This window comes from Oncorhynchus kisutch, linkage group LG23 (genome assembly GCF_002021735.2).
Source record: "Oncorhynchus kisutch isolate 150728-3 linkage group LG23, Okis_V2, whole genome shotgun sequence".
NCBI lineage: Eukaryota > Metazoa > Chordata > Actinopteri > Salmoniformes > Salmonidae > Oncorhynchus > Oncorhynchus kisutch.
The window spans coordinates 4,262,122-4,282,418 of record NC_034196.2 but is presented as its reverse complement, the minus strand read 5'-3'; the positions used below and the strand labels follow the sequence as shown (position 1 = coordinate 4,282,418).

The following is a 20,297-nucleotide window of genomic DNA, read 5'->3' as shown; positions in this document are numbered from 1 at the left end:
AGTATTGATTTGACTGGCACACGAGCAGACATTCAGGTGAGCTGGTATCTTAGCAGCATTGGACTAATGAACAAGTAAACACTATGGTCAGAAATAGCGTTGAAATACACTATATATTCAAAAGTATGTGGACACTGCTTCAAATGAGTGAATTCGTCTATTTCAGCCATACCCGTTGCTGACAGGTGCATAAAATCGAGCACACAGCCATGTAATCTCCATAGACAAACATTGGCAGTAGATTGGCCTTACTGAAGAGATCACTAACTTTCAACATGGCAACGTCATAGGATGCCACCTTTCCAATAAGTACGTTCGTCAAATTTCTGCCCAGCTGGAGCTTCCACGGTCAACAGCTGGAGCTGCCACGGTCAACAGCTGGAGCTGCCACGGTCAACAGCTGGAGCTTCCACGGTCAACAGCTGGAGCTGCTACGGTCAACAGCTGGAGCTTCAACGGTCAACAGCTGGAGCTTCCACGGTCAACAGCTGGAGCTGCTACGGTCAACAGCTGGAGCTGCCACGGTCAACAGCTGGAGCTGTCACGGTCAACAGCTGGAGCTGCCACGGTCAACAGCTGGAGCTGCCACGGTCAACAGCTGGAGCTGCCACGGTGCTTTTATTGTGAAGTGGAAATGTCTAGGAGCAACAACGGCTCAACCGCAAAGTGGTAGACCACGCAAGCTCACAGAACGGGACCGCCGAGTGCTGAAGCGCATAGAGCATTAATATCGCCTGTCCTCGGTTGCAACACTCATTACCGAGTTCCAAATTGCTTCTGGAAGCCATGTCAGCACAAGAACTGCTAGTCGGGAGCTTCATGAAATGGGTTTGCGTAATGCCAAGCGTCGGCTGAAGTGGTGTAAAGCTTGTCGCCATTGGACTGTGGAGCAGTGAACACACCCAGACCATTATTCTTTATCCACCACACTTTACAGTTGGCATTATGCATTTGGGCAGGTAGCATTCTCCTGGCATCCGTCAAACCCAGATTTGTCTGTCGAATGCCAGATGTGGTGAAGTGTGATTCATCACTCCAGAGAACGCGTTTCCACTGCTCCTTGACATTTCCACTTCACAATAACAGCACTTTTTTATTTAACTGAACAGTGGGTTAACTGCCTTGTTCAGGGGCAGAACGACAGCTCAGGGATTCAATTCAGCAACCTTTTGGTTACTGGCCCAACGCTCTAACCACTAGGCTACCTGCCACCCCCACTTACAGTTGACCGGGACAGCTCTAGGAGGGCCGTAATATTATGAACGTACTTATTGGAAAGGTGGCATCCTATGACGTTGCCATGTTGAAAGTCACTGAGCTCTTTCGGTAAGGCTATTCTACTGCCAATGTTTGTCTACGGAGATTGCACGGCTGTGTGCTCAATTTTATACAACTGTCAGCAACAGATGTGGCTGAAATAGCCAAATCCACTAATTTGAATGGGTGTCCACATACGTTTGTATAGTGTATCATGCACGTTGGTACCTTCCTAGCAAACGTCCTCGCCAACTGATATTTTTACAGTATCAGCAGACGGTTATCTAAAGAGGACTAATCAGTAGCAAAACATGCTCAAGATAAATGTCCAACAAGATATTGTAACCTATAGCTTTCGTGACTCCAAGTCTTGCGTAATTGCGCAAAGGCACATCTGGAAAAGAGAGATTATATATAGCGGAAGAAGCTCATTCGTATTAACCCATCATTCGTGGTCTAAATATTAGGCCTAATACTGCGTTAAATGTATCATCACCAGCCAATGGGATCAGAGCATCGCACGCTTTCTCCCCTTTCAAACTCCCCACCATTTGCTTTGGCTAAAGAAAGATGCGTAGTTTAAGTTAAGAAACGATATGATTAACACGTCGTTTATGAGCTAAATATAAGAGCCGTTAAATATTTAGCCTACTTGTCAAAGTCAAGAATAAAAGATTAAATGACATGCGTTCCCCCCCAGGCCAAATGCCAAATGAACAATAGACAAGAACAGCTGAAGGACAGAACTACGTACATTTTACATTGTGAGAATAAATGCATTAAAAAGCATTTCTGTGAAGCTTTGTGATTGACAGGGACAAGTTTGATGTCGGACAATAGAGCGTTCATTATTTAAAAGCCGGTAAGATAAAAGGCAACGTTTCATACTGAGGCTTTGGCGGGACTTAAACATAATACCGCAATCATGAATACCTCGCTTGGCAGAAATAAAAGTGTAGGCTTTGATACTGGCAGTACCTTTCAGATATAAAGAAAAAGCGGGCTACAAATTTGTCGGCGTGGTAAATGGAGGGTTTTAGTCTTGGGTTTGAGTGGAATATTAGTGTGCGGAGTACATACCTGGTGTGGTTCTGCACTGTTTCACTGTGATTTCTGGCTGCGGTGAGCTGGACTGTGGTCTCGCAAAATGAGCTGACATATGATAGTGAATCGTTAATGTTATGGGGATATTTTGCTTCCACTGGTCCTGGGGGCCTTGTTAAAATCAACGGCATCATGAACTTTACCAAGTACCAGGACATTTTAGTCAAAAACCTGGTTGCCTCTGCCTGGCCGCAAGTGGATCATCAATCCAGCAAGACAACAACCCCAATCTTATCAAACGTTTTAGAAAAAGGCTCAGTGTCGTTATCCTGGGAAGGGGAGGGTGCTGGAGTATTGAAAACAGGGGTGCCAATAATTCTGACCCCTATCTTTTTTTAAATGTTTTTTATTACTTGATAAACAAAATCTCTTTCTCTGAGCAATTGTATTGGTTTGCAATAATAGATTTTCTCCCTGGAAATTAGCATACAGTAGTATAGCCCAGTGTTTTTTGCTCAAGGGGTGACAATAATTATGGACCAGACCGTATGACTAACACTGTAATGCTAGATTACAGACATTCTAATACTAGATAAGTTATTTTGCAAGACTAATCCTTCCTTACTACATTACATGCTAATTCTATCAGTAAAAGTGGATCACTCATTTCTCAACCTTTTGTTTCCAGTCAAATAAAAAATGTACAGTCAAACTCAGTGAGTCCTTGCTTTTGTTTGAAATTAAACTATAGTCTTTAGAGTGACAAAATAATGAGCAGCAATGGTAGTTAGGCCTAACTGCTATTCCATTCTGACTCCTGAGTGTTCTGTTGCGGTGTTAAGAGGAGAGTGTTTATGTCTGTGCGTGCGTGTGTGTGCGTGTGCGCGCGTGTGTGTGTGTGCGTGTGTGTGTGCTCGTGTGTGTGCGTGTGTGTGTGTGTGTGTGTGTGTGTGCGTGTGTGTGTGTGTGTGTGTGTGTGCGTGTGTGTGTGTGTGTGTTTACGTTCTAAGTGGCAGTACCCTGTTAGCGAGTGCTTATCCCCCTCCAGTGTGTGTGTGTGCGTGTGTGTGTGTGTGTTTATGTGTGTGTGTGTGTGTGTGTGTGTGTGTGTGCGTGTGTGTGTGTTTATGTGTGTGTGTGTGTGTGTGTTTACGTTCTAAGTGGCAGTACCCTGTTAGCGAGTGCTTATCCCCCTCCAGTGTGTGTGTGTGCGTGTGTGTGTGTGTGTGTGTGTTTATGTGTGTGTGTGTTTATGTGTGTGTGTGTGTGTGTGTGTGTGTGTGTGTGTTTATGTGTGTGTGTGCGTGTGTGTGTGTGTGTGTGTTTATGTGTGTGCGTGTGTGTTTATGTGTGTGCGTGTGTGTGTGTGTGTGTGTGTGTGTTTACGTTCTAAGTGGCAGTACCCTGTTAGCGAGTGCTTATCCCCCTCCAGCTGGGTGGGAGATTGGCTTCCATGTTCCCCTCAGTCGCAGGTGAGCCTGTAATTGTTTGCAGCGGTAGGATTGCAGCCCGAGGCACTGTGTACAGAGCCAGCTTCTCATTGACTGACAGATCACCCCCCCTCTCTTTCTCTCTCTCCTCTCTCTCTCTCTCACTCTCGCTCCTTCTCTCTCTCTCTCTCTCTCTCTCTCTCGCTCCTTCTCTCTCTCCTCTCTCTCTCTCTCTCTCGCTCCTTCTCTCTCTCCTATCTCTCGCTCTCACTTTCTGTCTGTCGCTCCTTCCCTATCCTCTCTCAGTTCCTTTCTCTGTCTCTCTTTTTAATATTTCAGTCATTAATCAGAGCAGTGCTGCTTGGGAGCCTCACAGCCACCACCTCTTCATTCTTCTGTAATGATGGGATCCTCTCTTGGAGTAGTCTCGAAAAAGCCGACCCTATTCAACAGTGACCAGGGTCTGGTTTCAGTGATGGACCTCTTTTGGCAACTTCGATATTGGAAAATAAATTGTTCCCGGGGGTAGGTCCTCTTCAGACAGACAACTCTCCCAACAAATCACGAGGCAGACATGCCAGGACGTTGCGATTCAAAACCAATGTTTGCAGGCAAAAAAAAACTTTGCATTGGTAGTTGTTGCAAACTAGCCACTTGCCAAATGATCTCGTTAAAAATAACCTCCACGATCCACATCTCAATAGCTCCTTTTTCTTAGTATTTCATTTTGGTTAAAGTAGTGATGTTTTATTTTGGTTAAAGTAGTGATGTTGCATTGATGTAGTTTGTCTATGCCAGAAAAAGACCATCCTTGAAACCTGACTCGTCAGAGAAAGAAGTAAAGGAGAGTGGGAGATGGAGGAAAAGGTGTTGTTGGCACCAGCACGTCTCTGCTCTGTGGGAGTCCATGGGTTAGAGAAGAAGACAAGAAGGGAGACCACGGTAGAGGAGAGAAGAAGAGAGGATGGATGAGTGGAGAGAGAATGGAGAAATGAGAGGAGAGAGGGAGAGGAAAGCGTAAGAGAAGAGGAGAAAGAGAGGGTGCAGGAGCTAGGAGAGGAGAAGAGAAGATGGGGGGAGGGGGGCAGAGAGTTTTTTGTTTTCGGGGAAGGCAAGCCAGTCGGTCACAGCAGGCGTCTGTCTTTTTAAACCATCTCCTCTACCCAACAAGGCTTTTACTGTGTCAGTGCTCTCATCCAGAAACACTTAGGTTAAATACAGCCTCGCACATCTGTTCCCATGTTAATGTCTCCTCTCCGCTCCTTTCTGAACAAATCAAAGCCCTTCTAGGGGTCCTACACTATTCTGTCTGTACGCTGCTCGGCCTTGTGAGATGTTGACTGGGGAGTGAGGCCGACACAACGTCTCATTGGCTCCATTGGCTTGCTATTGATGTGATGACGTAGAACCGAACCACGCTGTCTGTCTGCAGTCCCACTCCATTATCCTCTGCAGAGGGAGCCCACTTGTTCTATGTGTGTGTGTTCTGTTCTGAGGGGCTGCTTTAACTATTCTCTCTGGTGTGTGTTTAATGGGGTTAATTGAGTTGTTTTAGATCACTGGGTGACTAACTGGCCTGCTAGTCTAGGCTTATCAGTAAAAACTCATGCTATACAGTCTTGGCCAAAAGTTTTGAGAATGACACAAATATTAATTTTCACAAAGTTTGCTGCCTCAGTTTGTATGATGGAAACTTGCATATACTCCAGAATGTTATGTAGAGTGATCAGATGAATTGCAATTAATTGCAAAGTCCCTCTTTGCCATGCAAATGAACTGAATCCACAAACAACATTTCCACTGCATATCAGGCCTGCCACAAAAGGACCAGCTGACATCATGTCAGTGATTCTCTCATGAACACAGGTGCGAGTGTTGACGAGGACAAGGCTGGATATCACTCTGTCATGCTGATTGAGTTCAAATAACAGACTGGAAGCTTCAAAAGGAGGGTGGTGCTTGGAATCATTGTTCTTCCTCTGCCAACCATGGTTACCTGCAAGGAAACATATGCCGTCATCATTGCTTCGCACAAAAAGGGCTTCACTGGCAAGGATATTGCTGCCAGTAAGATTTCACCAAAATCAACCATTTATCAGATCATCAAGAACTTCAAGGAGAGCGGTTCAATTGTTGTGAGGAAGGATTCAAGGCGCCCAAGAAAGTCCAGCAAGCGCCAGGACCGTCTCCTAAAGTTGATTCAGCTGTGGGATCGGGGCACCACCAGTACAGAGCTTGCTCAGGAATGGCAGCAGGCAGGTGTGAGTGCATCTGCACACACAGTGAGGCGAAGACTTTTGGGGAGGATGGCCTGGTGTCAAGAAGGGAGGCAAAGAAGCCACTTCTCTCCAGGAAAAACATCAGGGACAGACTGATATTCTGCAAAAGGAACAGGGATTGGACTGCTGAGGACTGGACTAAAGTCATTTTCTCTGATGAATCCCCTTTCCGATTGTTTGGGGCATCCGGAAAAAAGCTTGTCTGGAGAAGACAAGGTGAGCGCTCCATCAGTCCTGTGTCATGCCAACAGTAAAGCATCCTGAGACCAGTCATGTGTGTGGTTTCTTCTCAGCCAAGGGAGTGGGCTCACTCACAATTTTACCTAAGAACACAGCATAAATAAAGAATGGTACCAACACATCCTCCGAGAGCAACTTCTCCCAACCATCCAGGAACAGTTTGGTGACGAACAAGGCCTTTTCCAGCATGATGGAGCACCTTGCCATAAGGTTATAGTGACAACTAAGTGGCTTGGGGAACAAAACATTGATATTTTGGGTCCATGGCCAGGAAACTCCCCAGACTTTAATCCCATTGAGAACTTGTGGTCAATCCTCAAGAGTCGGGTGGACAAACAAAAACCCACATATTCTGACAAACTCCAAGCATTGATTATGCAAGAATGAGCTGCCATCAGTCAGATTGTGTCCCAGAAGTTAATTGACAGCATGCCAGGGCGGATTGCAGAGGTCTTGAGAAAGAAGGGTCAACACTGCAAACATTGACTCTTTACATTAACTTCATGTAATTGTCAATAAACGCCTTTGACACTTATGAAATGCTTGTAATTATACTTCAGTATTCCATAGTAACATCTGACAAAAATATCTAAAGACACTGAAGCAGCAAACTTTGTGGAAATGAATATTTGTGTCATTCTCAAAACTTTTGGCCACTACTGTACAACCAGCTGAACATTTAACGGGATTCATTGGGCTCTGAACATATAGAACACGCACTGTGAGCGATTAGTACTAGGTCCGTGTCTGGTGTATTCTGAGACGGCTGTTGAGAGAAGTCAAGTGTGTGTGTGTGCGCGCGTTGTGGAGCACCGTGCTCTAAGATGATTAGCCTATAGCGGAGCAGCACAGATAGAGACCCTTCTTCCAGGGGAGCCAACTGCCGCTGCTGTATCACACGCTCAGCCACAGGCTCACAGAGCAGAGCAAGGGAAGGGCCTAAATTAACTTTATCTTATCAGCTAGTGCCAGTCAACCTATACTGACACACTCAACTGTTGTCCCTGGCTAGTCGTTTGCTAGATCGTATCTGGCCTATGTCATGTCGGCAAAACACCCAGGGTGTAACCCAGGCCAACAAGATCTGTGCGCACGTGCGTTGTCCTTTTTTTGTGTGTGGCTGTAAGAAGAAAAACAAGCGGAAGAGAAAGGGAGAGAGGGCAATACGACAATATTACATGTTCTCTTGTCAGCCCCAGACAGACAGACAGACAGAGAAAGGGAGAGAGGGCAATACGACAATATTACATGTTCTCTTGTCAGCCCCAGACAGACAGACAGACAGAGAAAGGGAGAGAGGGCAATACGACAATATTACATGTTCTCTTGTCAGCCCCAGACAGACAGACAGACAGAGAAAGGGAGAGAGGGCAATACGACAATATTACATGTTCTCTTGTCAGCCCCAGACAGACAGACAGACAGAGAAAGGGAGAGAGGGCAATACGACAATATTACATGTTCTCTTGTCAGCCGATCTCCCGCAGACGGACTGACAGACAGACAGACAGAGAAAGGGAGAGAGGGCAATACGACAATATTACATGTTCTCTTGTCAGCCGATCTCCCGCAGACAGACTGACAGACAGAGACAGATTTTGGTGAAATCAGACAGACAGACAGACAGACAGATTTTGGTGAAATCAGACAGACAGACAGACAGACAGACAGACAGACAGACAGACAGACAGACAGACAGACAGACAGACAGACAGACAGACAGACAGACAGACAGACAGACAGACAGACAGACAGATTTTGGTGAAATCAGACAGACAGACAGACAGATTTTGGTGAAATCAGACAGACAGACAGACAGATTTTGGTGAAATCAGACAGACAGACAGACAGACAGACAGACAGACAGACAGACAGACAGACAGACAGACAGACAGACAGACAGACAGACAGACAGACAGACAGACAGACAGACAGACAGACAGACAGACAGACAGACAGACAGAGAAAGGCTGGGCGATATGTTCTGAAAATCATATCTCGATTTTCTCCAAATAATGGGCGATTTGCGATATATATCTCCATTTTGTAAAATGTTTTCTCTAAATACACTTCGTTGCACAATTTCAAACAGTCAGGATTAATCTAATGAATTAAGGGTTTGTACATTTATACCTAGGTGAAATATAAGCCTTCCGCAACAAGTCATTTAGTTTAAATAATGTCATTATTTGATCAAAATGGTTTAACCTGTGTTTTGCAACAATCACTGATCTGGTTTTCAACTCTGTCGATGCCCTTTTTTGTTACAAATGGAACCAGAACCATGCACAGTGCAGGTCTCAGCGCAGGGCTAGTCAACTTGGATCTATTTGCTTGTTAAGGTAGAACAGTTGTTATGTCATAACAGCTGTTATGAATACACCCTCCTGTCCGTCTCCACCTGTTTGAACAACACGGCCTGTTCATTTTGTTTAGATGTTGAAATCAAGTGGCCTACCCGGGTAAGAAGATGCTTATTTCTCCAAATGAGAACGAGTTGTCAATTCCTTATATAAATCCGTCTTTTTTTATGCTCATTGCACATTTATAAATCACAGACTAGCCAGCTAGCATGAATTTTCCACAATAATGTTCATTGATACTCCCGTTGTAGTGGGGTCTGCTCTGTTCTCAATTTTGTCAGTTGAGACGTAAAAAGGGCATTGTTAGAAGGGGAAATCGACTGACTCTGTTGGACCAAACCTCAAACGCAAATACCAAGTTGAAACCGCTTGTTGTCAGGGAGGAAGATGTGATCTTTCATCTTTGTTGTTGTGAGCGGCAGTGGGATGGGTTTGGTGTCTGTGTCCAAGTGGGAAGGTGCACAAGTGCACACAGCACAGAAGGAGCGACGGAGACATCATTTTGAATTCATCAAATGAATTTCAATATATCGCCCAGCCCTAGGCTGGCTGCTGGCTTTTTGATAGCTCTGTGGTTTCCGTCTCAGTGGAGTCATTCCCATGGTTAAGTGGCTGTCACCCAGTTCATTTTCCTCAAGTCTGTAGGGCGAATGAGTTCACTACGGGCAGCAGAGGACAGGACAGGCTGCACGGGACCGACTGCTGAAGAGCCATTTGTATTACACTCACAGGCGGGCAAGAAGGCACGTGCACGAACGCACGCTTGCACGTGCACGAACGCACGCTTGCACGTGCTAGCACACACATAATCTCACTCACTCACTCACACACACACACACACACACACACACACACACACACACACACACACACACACACACACACACACACACACACACACACACACACACACACACACACACTCACACTCACCGGCAGGTAGGACTCACTGTGATGTACACTTACCTTACAGATACTGCTCTCCTCTCACTGGTGGCTAGATGGAGGCTAGCTAGAATCGAAATATTTCTGCATGTCTGGAAAAATGTCAGCGACTTCTTCACTCGCTTCAGAGTTTTCTCTTCGATCACAGCATCAACAGGAGGGAATAAGAGGAGCTGTATGGAGGAGCTGCTTCGTGTAACTGCACAGAAACGTAGAAATGTCATCATACCGGTTACAGCATCTCTCTCTCTCCAGATGATTTGCTATTTGCCAAACTAGTAGGCCTCGTGTTGGGTAACTTCTATTATTTACAGAACTACACTCCCTTTAGTTGATGAATACGTTTGTTGTGTTTCACATGAACAGGTTAGGTGATACTGGATCTCTCTGTTCTCAACTGAAAGTTGTTGCCGTGACCCGCCCACATCTCCCATCCCCCATTGTTGTTATGTTATGACTATTATCTACTTCCTGGTGAAGTTTCGCATAATGGTTCTTGAGTGGGCGAGGTCACTTCCTGTTATGAGACTGTGACATGTGACAAGGCCATATCTGGATAGTATCACTGTGAGTTTAAATGTAAACACAAAGTGAGCTTTTTCATAAAGTGGAGCCATTATAGCCTGGACCCAGATCTGTTTTGTAAATAACCAAATGTATTTATATAGCCCTTTTCTCAACAGCAGTTGTCACAAAGTGCTTATAAAAAAAAACGAGCCTAAAACCCCAGAGAGCAAGCAATGCAGATATAGAGGCATGGTGGCTAGAAATAACTCAGGAACCAGGCTCTGAGGGGTGCCCAGTCCTCTTCTGGCTGTGCCGGGTGGAGATGATTAAAGTACATGGCCATTAAGGCCAGATCGTTCTTCAAAATGCTCAAACGTTCATAGAAGACCACCTGTCTTGTGCTGTCTTGCCAACTCATATAGTCACAATGACTGGTCGCAATGATCTGGAACTAGGCTAGAGGCATGACAGTTGATGGAAAACTGCACTTATGAGAACCACCATGTGTGACTAAACCAAGGGTGGTTAGTGTTTACAACAATCCTTAACGACAGCCTTGAACCTATCCAGCTCCTCTATACAGCTCCTCTATACAGCTCCTCTATCCAGCTCCTCTATCCAGCTCCTCCATACAGCTCCTCCATACAGCTCCTCCATACAGCTCCTCTATACAGCTCCTCTATACAGCTCCTCTATCCAGCTCCTCTATCCAGCTCCTCTATCCAGCTCCTCTATACAGCTCCTCTATACAGCTCCTCTATACAGCTCCTCTATACAGCTCCTCTATACAGCTCCTCTATACAGTTCCTCTATCCAGCTCCTCTATACAGCTCCTCTATACAGCTCCTCTATACAGCTCCTCTATACAGCTCCTCTATACAGCTCCTCCATACAGCTCCTCTATACAGCTCCTCTATACAGCTCCTCCATACAGCTCCTCTATACAGCTCCTCTATACAGCTCCTCCATACAGCTCCTCTATACAGCTCCTCTATACAGCTCCTCTATACAGCTCCTCCATACAGCTCCTCTATACAGCTCCTCTATACAGCTCCTCTATACAGCTCCTCTATCCAGCTCCTCCATACAGCTCCTCCATACAGCTCCTCTATCCAGCTCCTCTATACAGCTCCTCTATACAGCTCCTCTATCCAGCTCCTCCATACAGCTCCTCTATACAGCTCCTCCATACAGCTCCTCCATACAGCTCCTCTATCCAGCTCCTCTATACAGCTCCTCTATACAGCTCCTCTATACAGCTCCTCTATCCAGCTCCTCCATACAGCTCCTCTATACAGCTCCTCTATCCAGCTCCTCTATACAGCTCCTCTATACAGCTCCTCTATACAGCTCCTCTATACAGCTCCTCCATACAGCTCCTCCATACAGCTCCTCTATACAGCTCCTCTATACAGCTCCTCTATACAGCTCCTCCATACAGCTCCTCTATACAGCTCCTCTATCCAGCTCCTCTATACAGCTCCTCCATACAGCTCCTCTATACAGCTCCTCTATACAGCTCCTCTATACAGCTCCTCTATCCAGCTCCTCTATCCAGCTCCTCTATACAGCTCCTCCATACAGCTCCTCTATACAGCTCCTCTATACAGCTCCTCTATCCAGCTCCTCTATACAGCTCCTCTATACAGCTCCTCTATACAGCTCCTCCATACAGCTCCTCTATACAGCTCCTCCATACAGCTCCTCTATCCAGCTCCTCTATACAGCTCCTCCATACAGCTCCTCTATACAGCTCCTCTATACAGCTCCTCTATACAGCTCCTCCATACAGCTCCTCTATACAGCTCCTCTATACAGCTCCTCTATACAGCTCCTCTATACAGCTCCTCTATACAGCTCCTCTATCCAGCTCCTCTATACAGCTCCTCTATACAGCTCCTCCATACAGCTCCTCTATACAGCTCCTCTATACAGCTCCTCCATACAGCTCCTCTATACAGCTCCTCTATACAGCTCCTCTATACAGCTCCTCTATACAGCTCCTCCATACAGCTCCTCTATACAGCTCCTCCATACAGCTCCTCTATACAGCTCCTCTATCCAGCTCCTCTATACAGCTCCTCCATACAGCTCCTCCATACAGCTCCTCTATACAGCTCCTCCATACAGCTCCTCTATACAGCTCCTCTATACAGCTCCTCTATACAGCTCGCTCCTCTATACAGCTCCTCTATACAGCTCCTCTATACAGCTCCTCTATACAGCTCCTCCATACAGCTCCTCTATCCAGCTCCTCCATACAGCTCCTCCATACAGCTCCTCTATACAGCTCCTCTATACAGCTCCTCCATACAGCTCCTCCATACAGCTCCTCCATACAGCTCCTCTATACAGCTCCTCTATACAGCTCCTCCATACAGCTCCTCCATACAGCTCCTCTATACAGCTCCTCTATACAGCTCCTCTATACAGCTCCTCCATACAGCTCCTCCATACAGCTCCTCTATACAGCTCCTCCATACAGCTCCTCCATACAGCTCCTCTATACAGCTCCTCTATACAGCTCCTCTATACAGCTCCTCTATACAGCTCCTCTATACAGCTCCTCCATACAGCTCCTCTATACAGCTCCTCTATACAGCTCCTCTATACAGCTCCTCCATACAGCTCCTCCATACAGCTCCTCTATACAGCTCCTCTATACAGCTCCTCCATACAGCTCCTCCATACAGCTCCTCTATACAGCTCCTCTATACAGCTCCTCTATACAGCTCCTCTATACAGCTCCTCTATACAGCTCCTCTATACAGCTCCTCTATACAGCTCCTCCACACAGCTCCTCCATACAGCTCCTCCATACAGCTCCTCCATACAGCTCCTCCATACAGCTCCTCTATACAGCTCCTCTATACAGCTCCTCCACACAGCTCCTCCATACAGCTCCTCCATACAGCTCCTCTATACAGCTCCTCTATACAGCTCCTCCACACAGTTCCCGTGGTGTGGTATTGCTTTAGTGGTGTTGTGTGTGGTTGGTGGATGGTTGGTTGGTTTGTTGACTGGTGGTTGGTTGGTTGCGTTGCATGTGGCTAGTTAAACCCATAAAGTGTCCCTGTGGCCTAGTTGTGGTATGGAAAGGTTTTATCTATAGCACAGCACTACCCAGTCAAAAACACTGCAGTGCAGAGCAGCTAGAGAGACTGCTGGAGAGTGTGTCAGGAGTCAAGAGTGTCCTGGTTGATGGGTATTGATGCTAGGTATTGAGACACGGGGGACCCTAACGGCATTCCATACAGGACAGGGCGGGGAGGATTGGGTAGGGTTTCACCTCTGCTATACGGCTGTTGTTTACGACAAATCCCCAATGTATCTGCCCTCTGCCCTCTTGACGCATGGAGGGCGTGTGACCTGTGTATGTGTCCTATCCTCTTGGGCGTCTCTCCCTGGGCCTCCAGCCCTCCCCTTTGCCCACGTGCCACGTGGCACAGCCTGGCGTAGCTGCCTAGTTGACCTAATCCATGAGAATGGAGATTGTTTTCCAGGGAAACCACATTAGGAACATGGCTGGATTAATGCAGATGACCAGTGGGATTAACGGGTCAAACTTTACCCTGACGGACTCCCCTGGTTAATCTGTGATACATAGACGATAGTTGATGATTATGATGAATTGGACTTAATCTGCTCGGCCGAATGGTTCCAACAAAAGGAGCAGACGAGGCCAGAGAAAGGAGAGTACAGGGAAGAGCTGACAGACCGATAGGACAGGCTTGAGTGGGCAGTGGAATCATTTAGGCTAGATAAATCACCCAAACTGGAGCGTCTTTTGAATATGTGTGTGTGGTGCGCTGGCGTATCTGTCTGTCATTGTGTGTTTTGTGTATGTATCTGTCAGTGTGTGTGTGTGTGTGTGTGTGTGTGTGTGCGTATCAGCCTATAAAAACAAGCGTAGCATCATGAAATATGAATAAGACCACGACCGTCTCGTCTTTAGTTTAGCCGCGCTCTCTCATCTCCTCTTACTCCACCAGCAGACAAAGACTAGGCCCTAACCCCTGCAGAGAAGTGTGTGTGTGTGTGTGTGTGTGTGTGTGTGTGTGTGTGTGTGTGTGTGTGTGTGTGTGTGTGTGTGTGTGTGTGTGTGTGTGTGTGTGTGTGTGTGTGTGTGTGTGTGTGGGCGTGTTATGAATGAAACAGGGAGTGTGTGTACAGTATCAACTGAGTGCAGATGGGGAGGTGTAGATGAGACACAGGGTTTGAAGCTTTAACAGAAAGAGGAAGGGGGCAAAGAGGGAGTATGTATTACTGCAGCTGCAATGTTTCTTCTGCATTAAAAAAATGGGCTTAGGTGGTGGGTTTTTGGGGGGGGGTGCGGCAATGGCCGCGAATCGTGAATCTCAATGATCAGTCTTCCCTTTGTCTCTCTCGTTTCTCCCTCATCCCTCTCTCTGCCTCTCGCCATCCATCTCTCTCTCTCTCCTCCCTCCATCTCCAGGTGAGACAGAGGGAAGCAGATCAGGTCTGTAGGCAGGGGGCTCTGAGGGGAGCGTATGAGGAGGAGTCAGAGAGCAGAGGAGACCCCTGACCTGTCCTGACAACACAGAGCTGCCCCGGCAACACACCCGGGCCACACAAGGAGACGGACAAAGAGCACCCACTCCTTTCGCAGGCATGGTAAGTAGTGTGTGTGTGTGTGTGTTTTTGCTTGTGCAAGAGCTTCCTGTCAGAATGTTTAGGATGAGTAGTGTCAATATCAAGAGTTTAAGAGTTCCAAAATGCCATATATGGATTTTTCAGAAATGTTGGTAAATTTCAATGAATTAAGAACACATCTTGTGAAAGAGAGAGCTTTTTTTCCCCTTAAGGGCTTGTGAAAAGACAGTACCAGTCAAACTTTGGACACTCCTACTCATTCAAAAAATGTTATATATATTTGTACTATTTTCTACATTGTATAATAATAGTGAAGACATCAAAATGATTAAATAACACATGTAGTAACCAACAAATATTTGATATTCTTCAAAGTAGCCGTCCGCTTTGCCTTGATGACAGCTTTGCACATTCTCTCAACCAGCTTCATGAAGTAGTCACCTGGAATTTATTTCAATTAACACGTGTGCCTTGTTAAAAGTATGCATTCTTAATGCGTTTGAGCCAATCAGTTGTGTTGTGACATGGTAGGGGTGGTATACAGAAGATAGCCCTATTTCGTAAAAGACCAAGCCCATATTATGGCAAGAACAGCTTATATAAGCAAAGAGAAACAACAGTCCATCATTACATTAAGACTTGAAGGTCAGTCAATCTGGAAAATTTCAAGAACTTTGAAAGTTTCTTCAAGTGCAGTCGCAAAAACCATCAAGCGCTATGATGAAACTGTCTCTCATGAGGACCGCCACAGGAAAGGAAGACCCAGAGATACCTCTGCTGCAGAGGATAAGTTCATTAGAGTTATCAGCCCCAGTTATCAGCCCCAGTAACAAACACATCTCAACATCAACAGTTCAGAGAAGACTGCGTGAATCGGGCCTTCATGGTCAAATTGCTGCAAAGAAACCACTACTAAAGGACACCAATAATAAGAAGAGACTTGCTTGGGCCAAGAAACACGAGCAATGGACATAAGACCGGTGGAAATCTGTCCTTTGGTCTAATGAGTCCAAATTTGAGATTTTGGATTCCAACTGCCATGTCTTTGTGAGACGCAGAGTAGGTGAACAGATGATCTCTGTATGTGTGGTTCCCACCATAAAACATGGAGGAGGAGGTGTGAGGGTGATTTGCTGGTAACACTGTCAGTGATTTATTTAGAATTCAAGGCACACTTACCCAGCATGGCTACCGCAGAGACACGCCATCCCATCTGGTTTGCGCTTAGTGGGACTATCATTTGTATTTCAACAGGACAATGACCCAACACACCTCCAGGCTGTGTACGGGCTATTTGACCAAGAAGGAGAGTGATGGAGTGCTGCATCAGATGACCTGGCGTCCACAATCACCCGACCTTAATTAACCCAATTGAGATAGTTTGGGATGAGTTGGACCACAGAGCGAAGGAAAAGCAGCCAACAAGTGCTCACCATATGTGGAAACTCCTTCAAGACTGTTGGAAAAGCATTCCAGGTGAAGCTGGTTGAGAGAATGCTGTCATCAAGGCAAAGAGAGGCTACTTTGAAGAATCTAAAATATATTTTGATTTGTTTAACCTCTCTAGGGTATGAGGGACGCTAGCGTCCCACCTGGCCAACATCCAGTGAGATTGCAGAGCGCCAAATTCAAATACAGAAATACTCATTATAAAAATTCAGAAAAGATACAACTATTTTTCATAGGCTTAAAGATTAACTTCTTGTGAATCCAACCACAGTGTCAGATTTTTAAAATGCTTTACCGCGAAAGCATACCGTACAATTATTTGAGAACATAGCCCAGCAGACAAATCATTACAAACAGTAACCAGCCAAGTAGAAGAGTTACACAAGTCAGAAATAGAGATCAAATTAATCACTTACCTTTGATGACCTTCATATGTTTGCACTCAGAAGACATTCATTTATTCAATAAATGTTCCTTTTGTTCGATAAATTCTCTCTTTATATCCGAAAACCTCCGTTTTGTTTGTGTATTTTCTTCAGTAATCCACAGGCTCAAACGTAGTCACAACAGGCAGACAAAAAAATCCAAATTGTATCCGTAAAGTTCATAGAAACATGTCAAACGATGTTTATATTACATCCTCAGGTTGTTTGTAGCCTAAATAATCTATAATATTTCAACCGGACAATAACGTTGTCAATATAAAAGGTAAACAAGAAAGGCACTCTCTCGGTCGAGGCCATGAAAAAGCTCTGTGACACGGCAGGGTCCACTCATTCAGACTGCTCTTACTCCCTCATTTTTCAGAACACAAGCCTGAAACAATTTCTAAAGACTGTTGACATCTAGTGGAAGGCATGGGAACTGCAATTTGAGTCCTAAGTCAATGGATACTGTAATGGCATTGAATAGAAAACTCCAACAACAACAACAAAATCCTACTTCCTGAATGGATTCTTCTCAGGGTTTCGCCTGCCAAATCAGTTCTGTTATACTCACAGACATTATTTTAACAGTTTCGGAAACTTTAGAGTGTTTTCTATCGAAATCTACTAATTATATGCATATCCTATCTTCTGGGCCTGAGTAGAAGGCAGTTTAATTTGGCCATGCTTTTCATCCAAAATTCCAAATTCTGCCCCCTACCCTAGAGAAGTTAACACTTTTTGGGTTACTATATCAATCAAATGTATTTATAAAGCCCTTCTTACATCAGCTGATGTCACAAAGTGCTGTACAGAAACCCAGCCTAACCCCAACAGCAAGCAATGTAGGTGTAGAAGCACGGTGGCTAGGAAAAACTCCCTAGAAAGGCCGGAACCTAGGAAATAACCTAGAGAGGAATGAGGGGTGGCCAGTCCCCTTCTGGCTGTGCCGGTTGGAGATTATAACAGAACATGGCCAAGATGTTCAAGTGTTCATAGATGACCAGCAGGATCAAATAATAATAATCACAGTGGTTGTAGAGGGTGCAACAGGTCAGCACCTCAGGAGTAAATGTCATTTAACTTTTCATAGCCGATCATTCAGAGTATCTCTACCACTCCTGCTGTCTCTAAAGAGTTGAAAACAGCAGGTCAGGGACAGGTAGCACGTCCGGTGAACAGGTCAGGGTTCCATAGCCGCAGGCAGAACAGTTGAAACTGGAGCAGCAGCAATACCAGGTGGACTGGGGACAGCAAGGAGTCATCAGGCCAGGTAGTCCTGAGGCATGGTCCTAGGGCTCAGGTCCTCAGAGAGAGAGGGAGAAAGAAAGAAAGAGAGAAAAATAGAGAGAGAATTAGAGAGAGAGCATACTTAAATTCCCACAGGACACTGGATAAGACAGGACACCCCCCGACACATAAACTATTGCAGCATAAATGCTGGAGGCTGAGACAGGAGGGGTCATATGATTCCATGTGTTATTTCGTAGTTTTGATGTCTTCACTATTATTCTACAATGTAGAAAATAGTATAAAAAAAAAATAGGAAAAACCGTATAATGAGTAGGTGTGTCCAAACTTTTGACTGGTACTGTATATACAGTGCCTTGCGAAAGTATTCGGCCCCCTTGAACTTTGCGACCTTTTGCCACATTTCAGGCTTCAAACATAAAGATATAAAACTGTATTTTTTTGTGAAGAATCAACAACAAGTGGGACACAATCATGAAGTGGAACAACATTTATTGGATATTTCAAACTTTTTTAACAAATCAAAAACTGAAAAATTGGGCGTGCAAAATGATTCAGCCCCTTTACTTTCAGTGCAGCAAACTCTCTCCAGAAGTTCAGTGAGGATCTCTGAATGATCCAATGTTGACCTAAATGAGTAATGATGATAAATACAATCCACCTGTGTGTAATCAAGTCTCCGTATAAATGCACCTGTACTGTGATAGTCTCAGAGGTCCGTTAAAAGCGCAGAGAGCATCATGAAGAACAAGGAACACACCAGGCAGGTCCGAGATACTGTTGTGAAGAAGTTTAAAGCCGGATTTGGATACAAAAAGATTTCCCAAGCTTTAAACATCCCAAGGAGCACTGTGCAAGCGATAATATTGAAATGGAAGGAGTATCAGACCCCTGCAAATCTACCAAGACCTGGCCGTCCCTCTAAACTTTCAGCTCATACAAGGAGAAGACTGATCAGAGATGCAGCCAAGAGGCCCATGATCACTCTGGATGAACTGCAGAGATCTACAGCTGAGGTGGGAGACTCTGTCCATAGGACAACAATCAGTCGTATATTGCACAAATCTGGCCTTTATGGAAGAGTGGCAAGAAGAAAGCCATTTCTTAAAGATATCCATAAAAAGTGTTGTTTAAAGTTTGCCACAAGCCACCTGGGAGACACACCAAACATGTGGAAGAAGGTGCTCTGGTCAGATGAAACCAAAATTGAACTTTTTGGCAACAATGCAAAACGTTATGTTTGGCGTAAAAGCAACACAGCTCATCACCCTGAACACACCATCCTCACTGTCAAACATGGTGGTGGCAGCATCATGGTTTGGGCCTGCTTTTCTTCAGCAGGGACAGGGAAGATGGTTAAAATTGATGGGAAGATGGATGGAGCCAAATACAGGACCATTCTGGAAGAAAACCTGATGGAGTCTGCAAAAGACCTGAGACTGGGACGGAGATTTGTCTTCCATGATCCAAAACATAAAGCAAAATCTACAATGGAATGGTTCAAAAATAAACATATCAGGTGTTAGAATGGCCAAGTCAAAGTCCAGACGAATACTTTCGCAAGGCACTGTATATTGCAAGATAATATTATTTTAGAGAGACAAATAATCAATGTTTTGTGGCAAAAAGCTGTATAGCCTACAGAACTATAGAAAAAGTATTCAGATTGGGTTTTAAACAGTTGCATGTAATAACGTATCGATACATAATAAATAAATAAATAAATAATTACTTTGTTTCAACTACATGTCCCAACTCTCTAAACAGATGGCTTTGGATAAAGCACATATTACGTTTAGCAAAAAAACACATTTTAAGACCATGTTTAAAAAATATGAGAGCAGCCATAATTCATACATATAGACAGGGACCCATGAGCATTCATTTCAGACAGGGACCCATGAACATTCATTTCAGGCAGGGACCCATGAACATTCATTTCAGACAGGGACCCATGAACATTCATTTCAGACAGGGACCCATGAACATTCATTTCAGACTGGGTCCCAAGAGCATTCATTTCAAACAGGAACCCATGAACATTCATTTCAGACAGGGACCCATGAACATTCATTTCAGACAGGGACCCATGAACATTCATTTCAGACAGGGTCCCAAGAGCATTCATTTCAGACAGGGACCCATGAACATTCATTTCAGACAGGGACCCATGAACATTCATTTCAGACAGGGACCCATGAACATTCATTTCAGACTGGGTCCCAAGAGCATTCATTTCAAACAGGAACCCATGAACATTCATTTCAGACAGGGACCCATGAACATTCATTTCAGACAGGGACCCATGAACATTCATTTCAGACAGGGTCCCAAGAGCATTCATTTCAGACAGGGACCCATGAACATTCATTTCAGACAGGGACCCATGAACATTCATTTCAGACAGGGACCCATGAACATTCATTTCAGACAGGGATCCGTGAACATTCATTTCAGACAGGGACCCATGAGCATTCAATTCAGACAGGGACC

At 45.0% G+C, this 20,297-nt stretch overlaps 1 protein-coding gene across 6 annotated transcripts in view; it reads left to right on the top strand.

The window, feature by feature from the left end:
- The window catches only part of LOC109868286 (spermatid perinuclear RNA-binding protein-like), a 135,374-nt gene that overhangs the window by 52,561 nt on the left and 62,516 nt on the right, over positions 1–20,297 (top strand). For all 6 annotated transcript variants that reach the window (XM_031802603.1, XM_031802604.1, XM_031802606.1 and 3 more), the window contains one exon: positions 14,522–14,700. In XM_031802603.1, coding sequence (XP_031658463.1) covers positions 14,698–14,700 — 3 coding nt within the window. In that variant the 5' untranslated portion in view covers positions 14,522–14,697. The remainder of the gene's footprint in view (positions 1–14,521; positions 14,701–20,297) is intronic.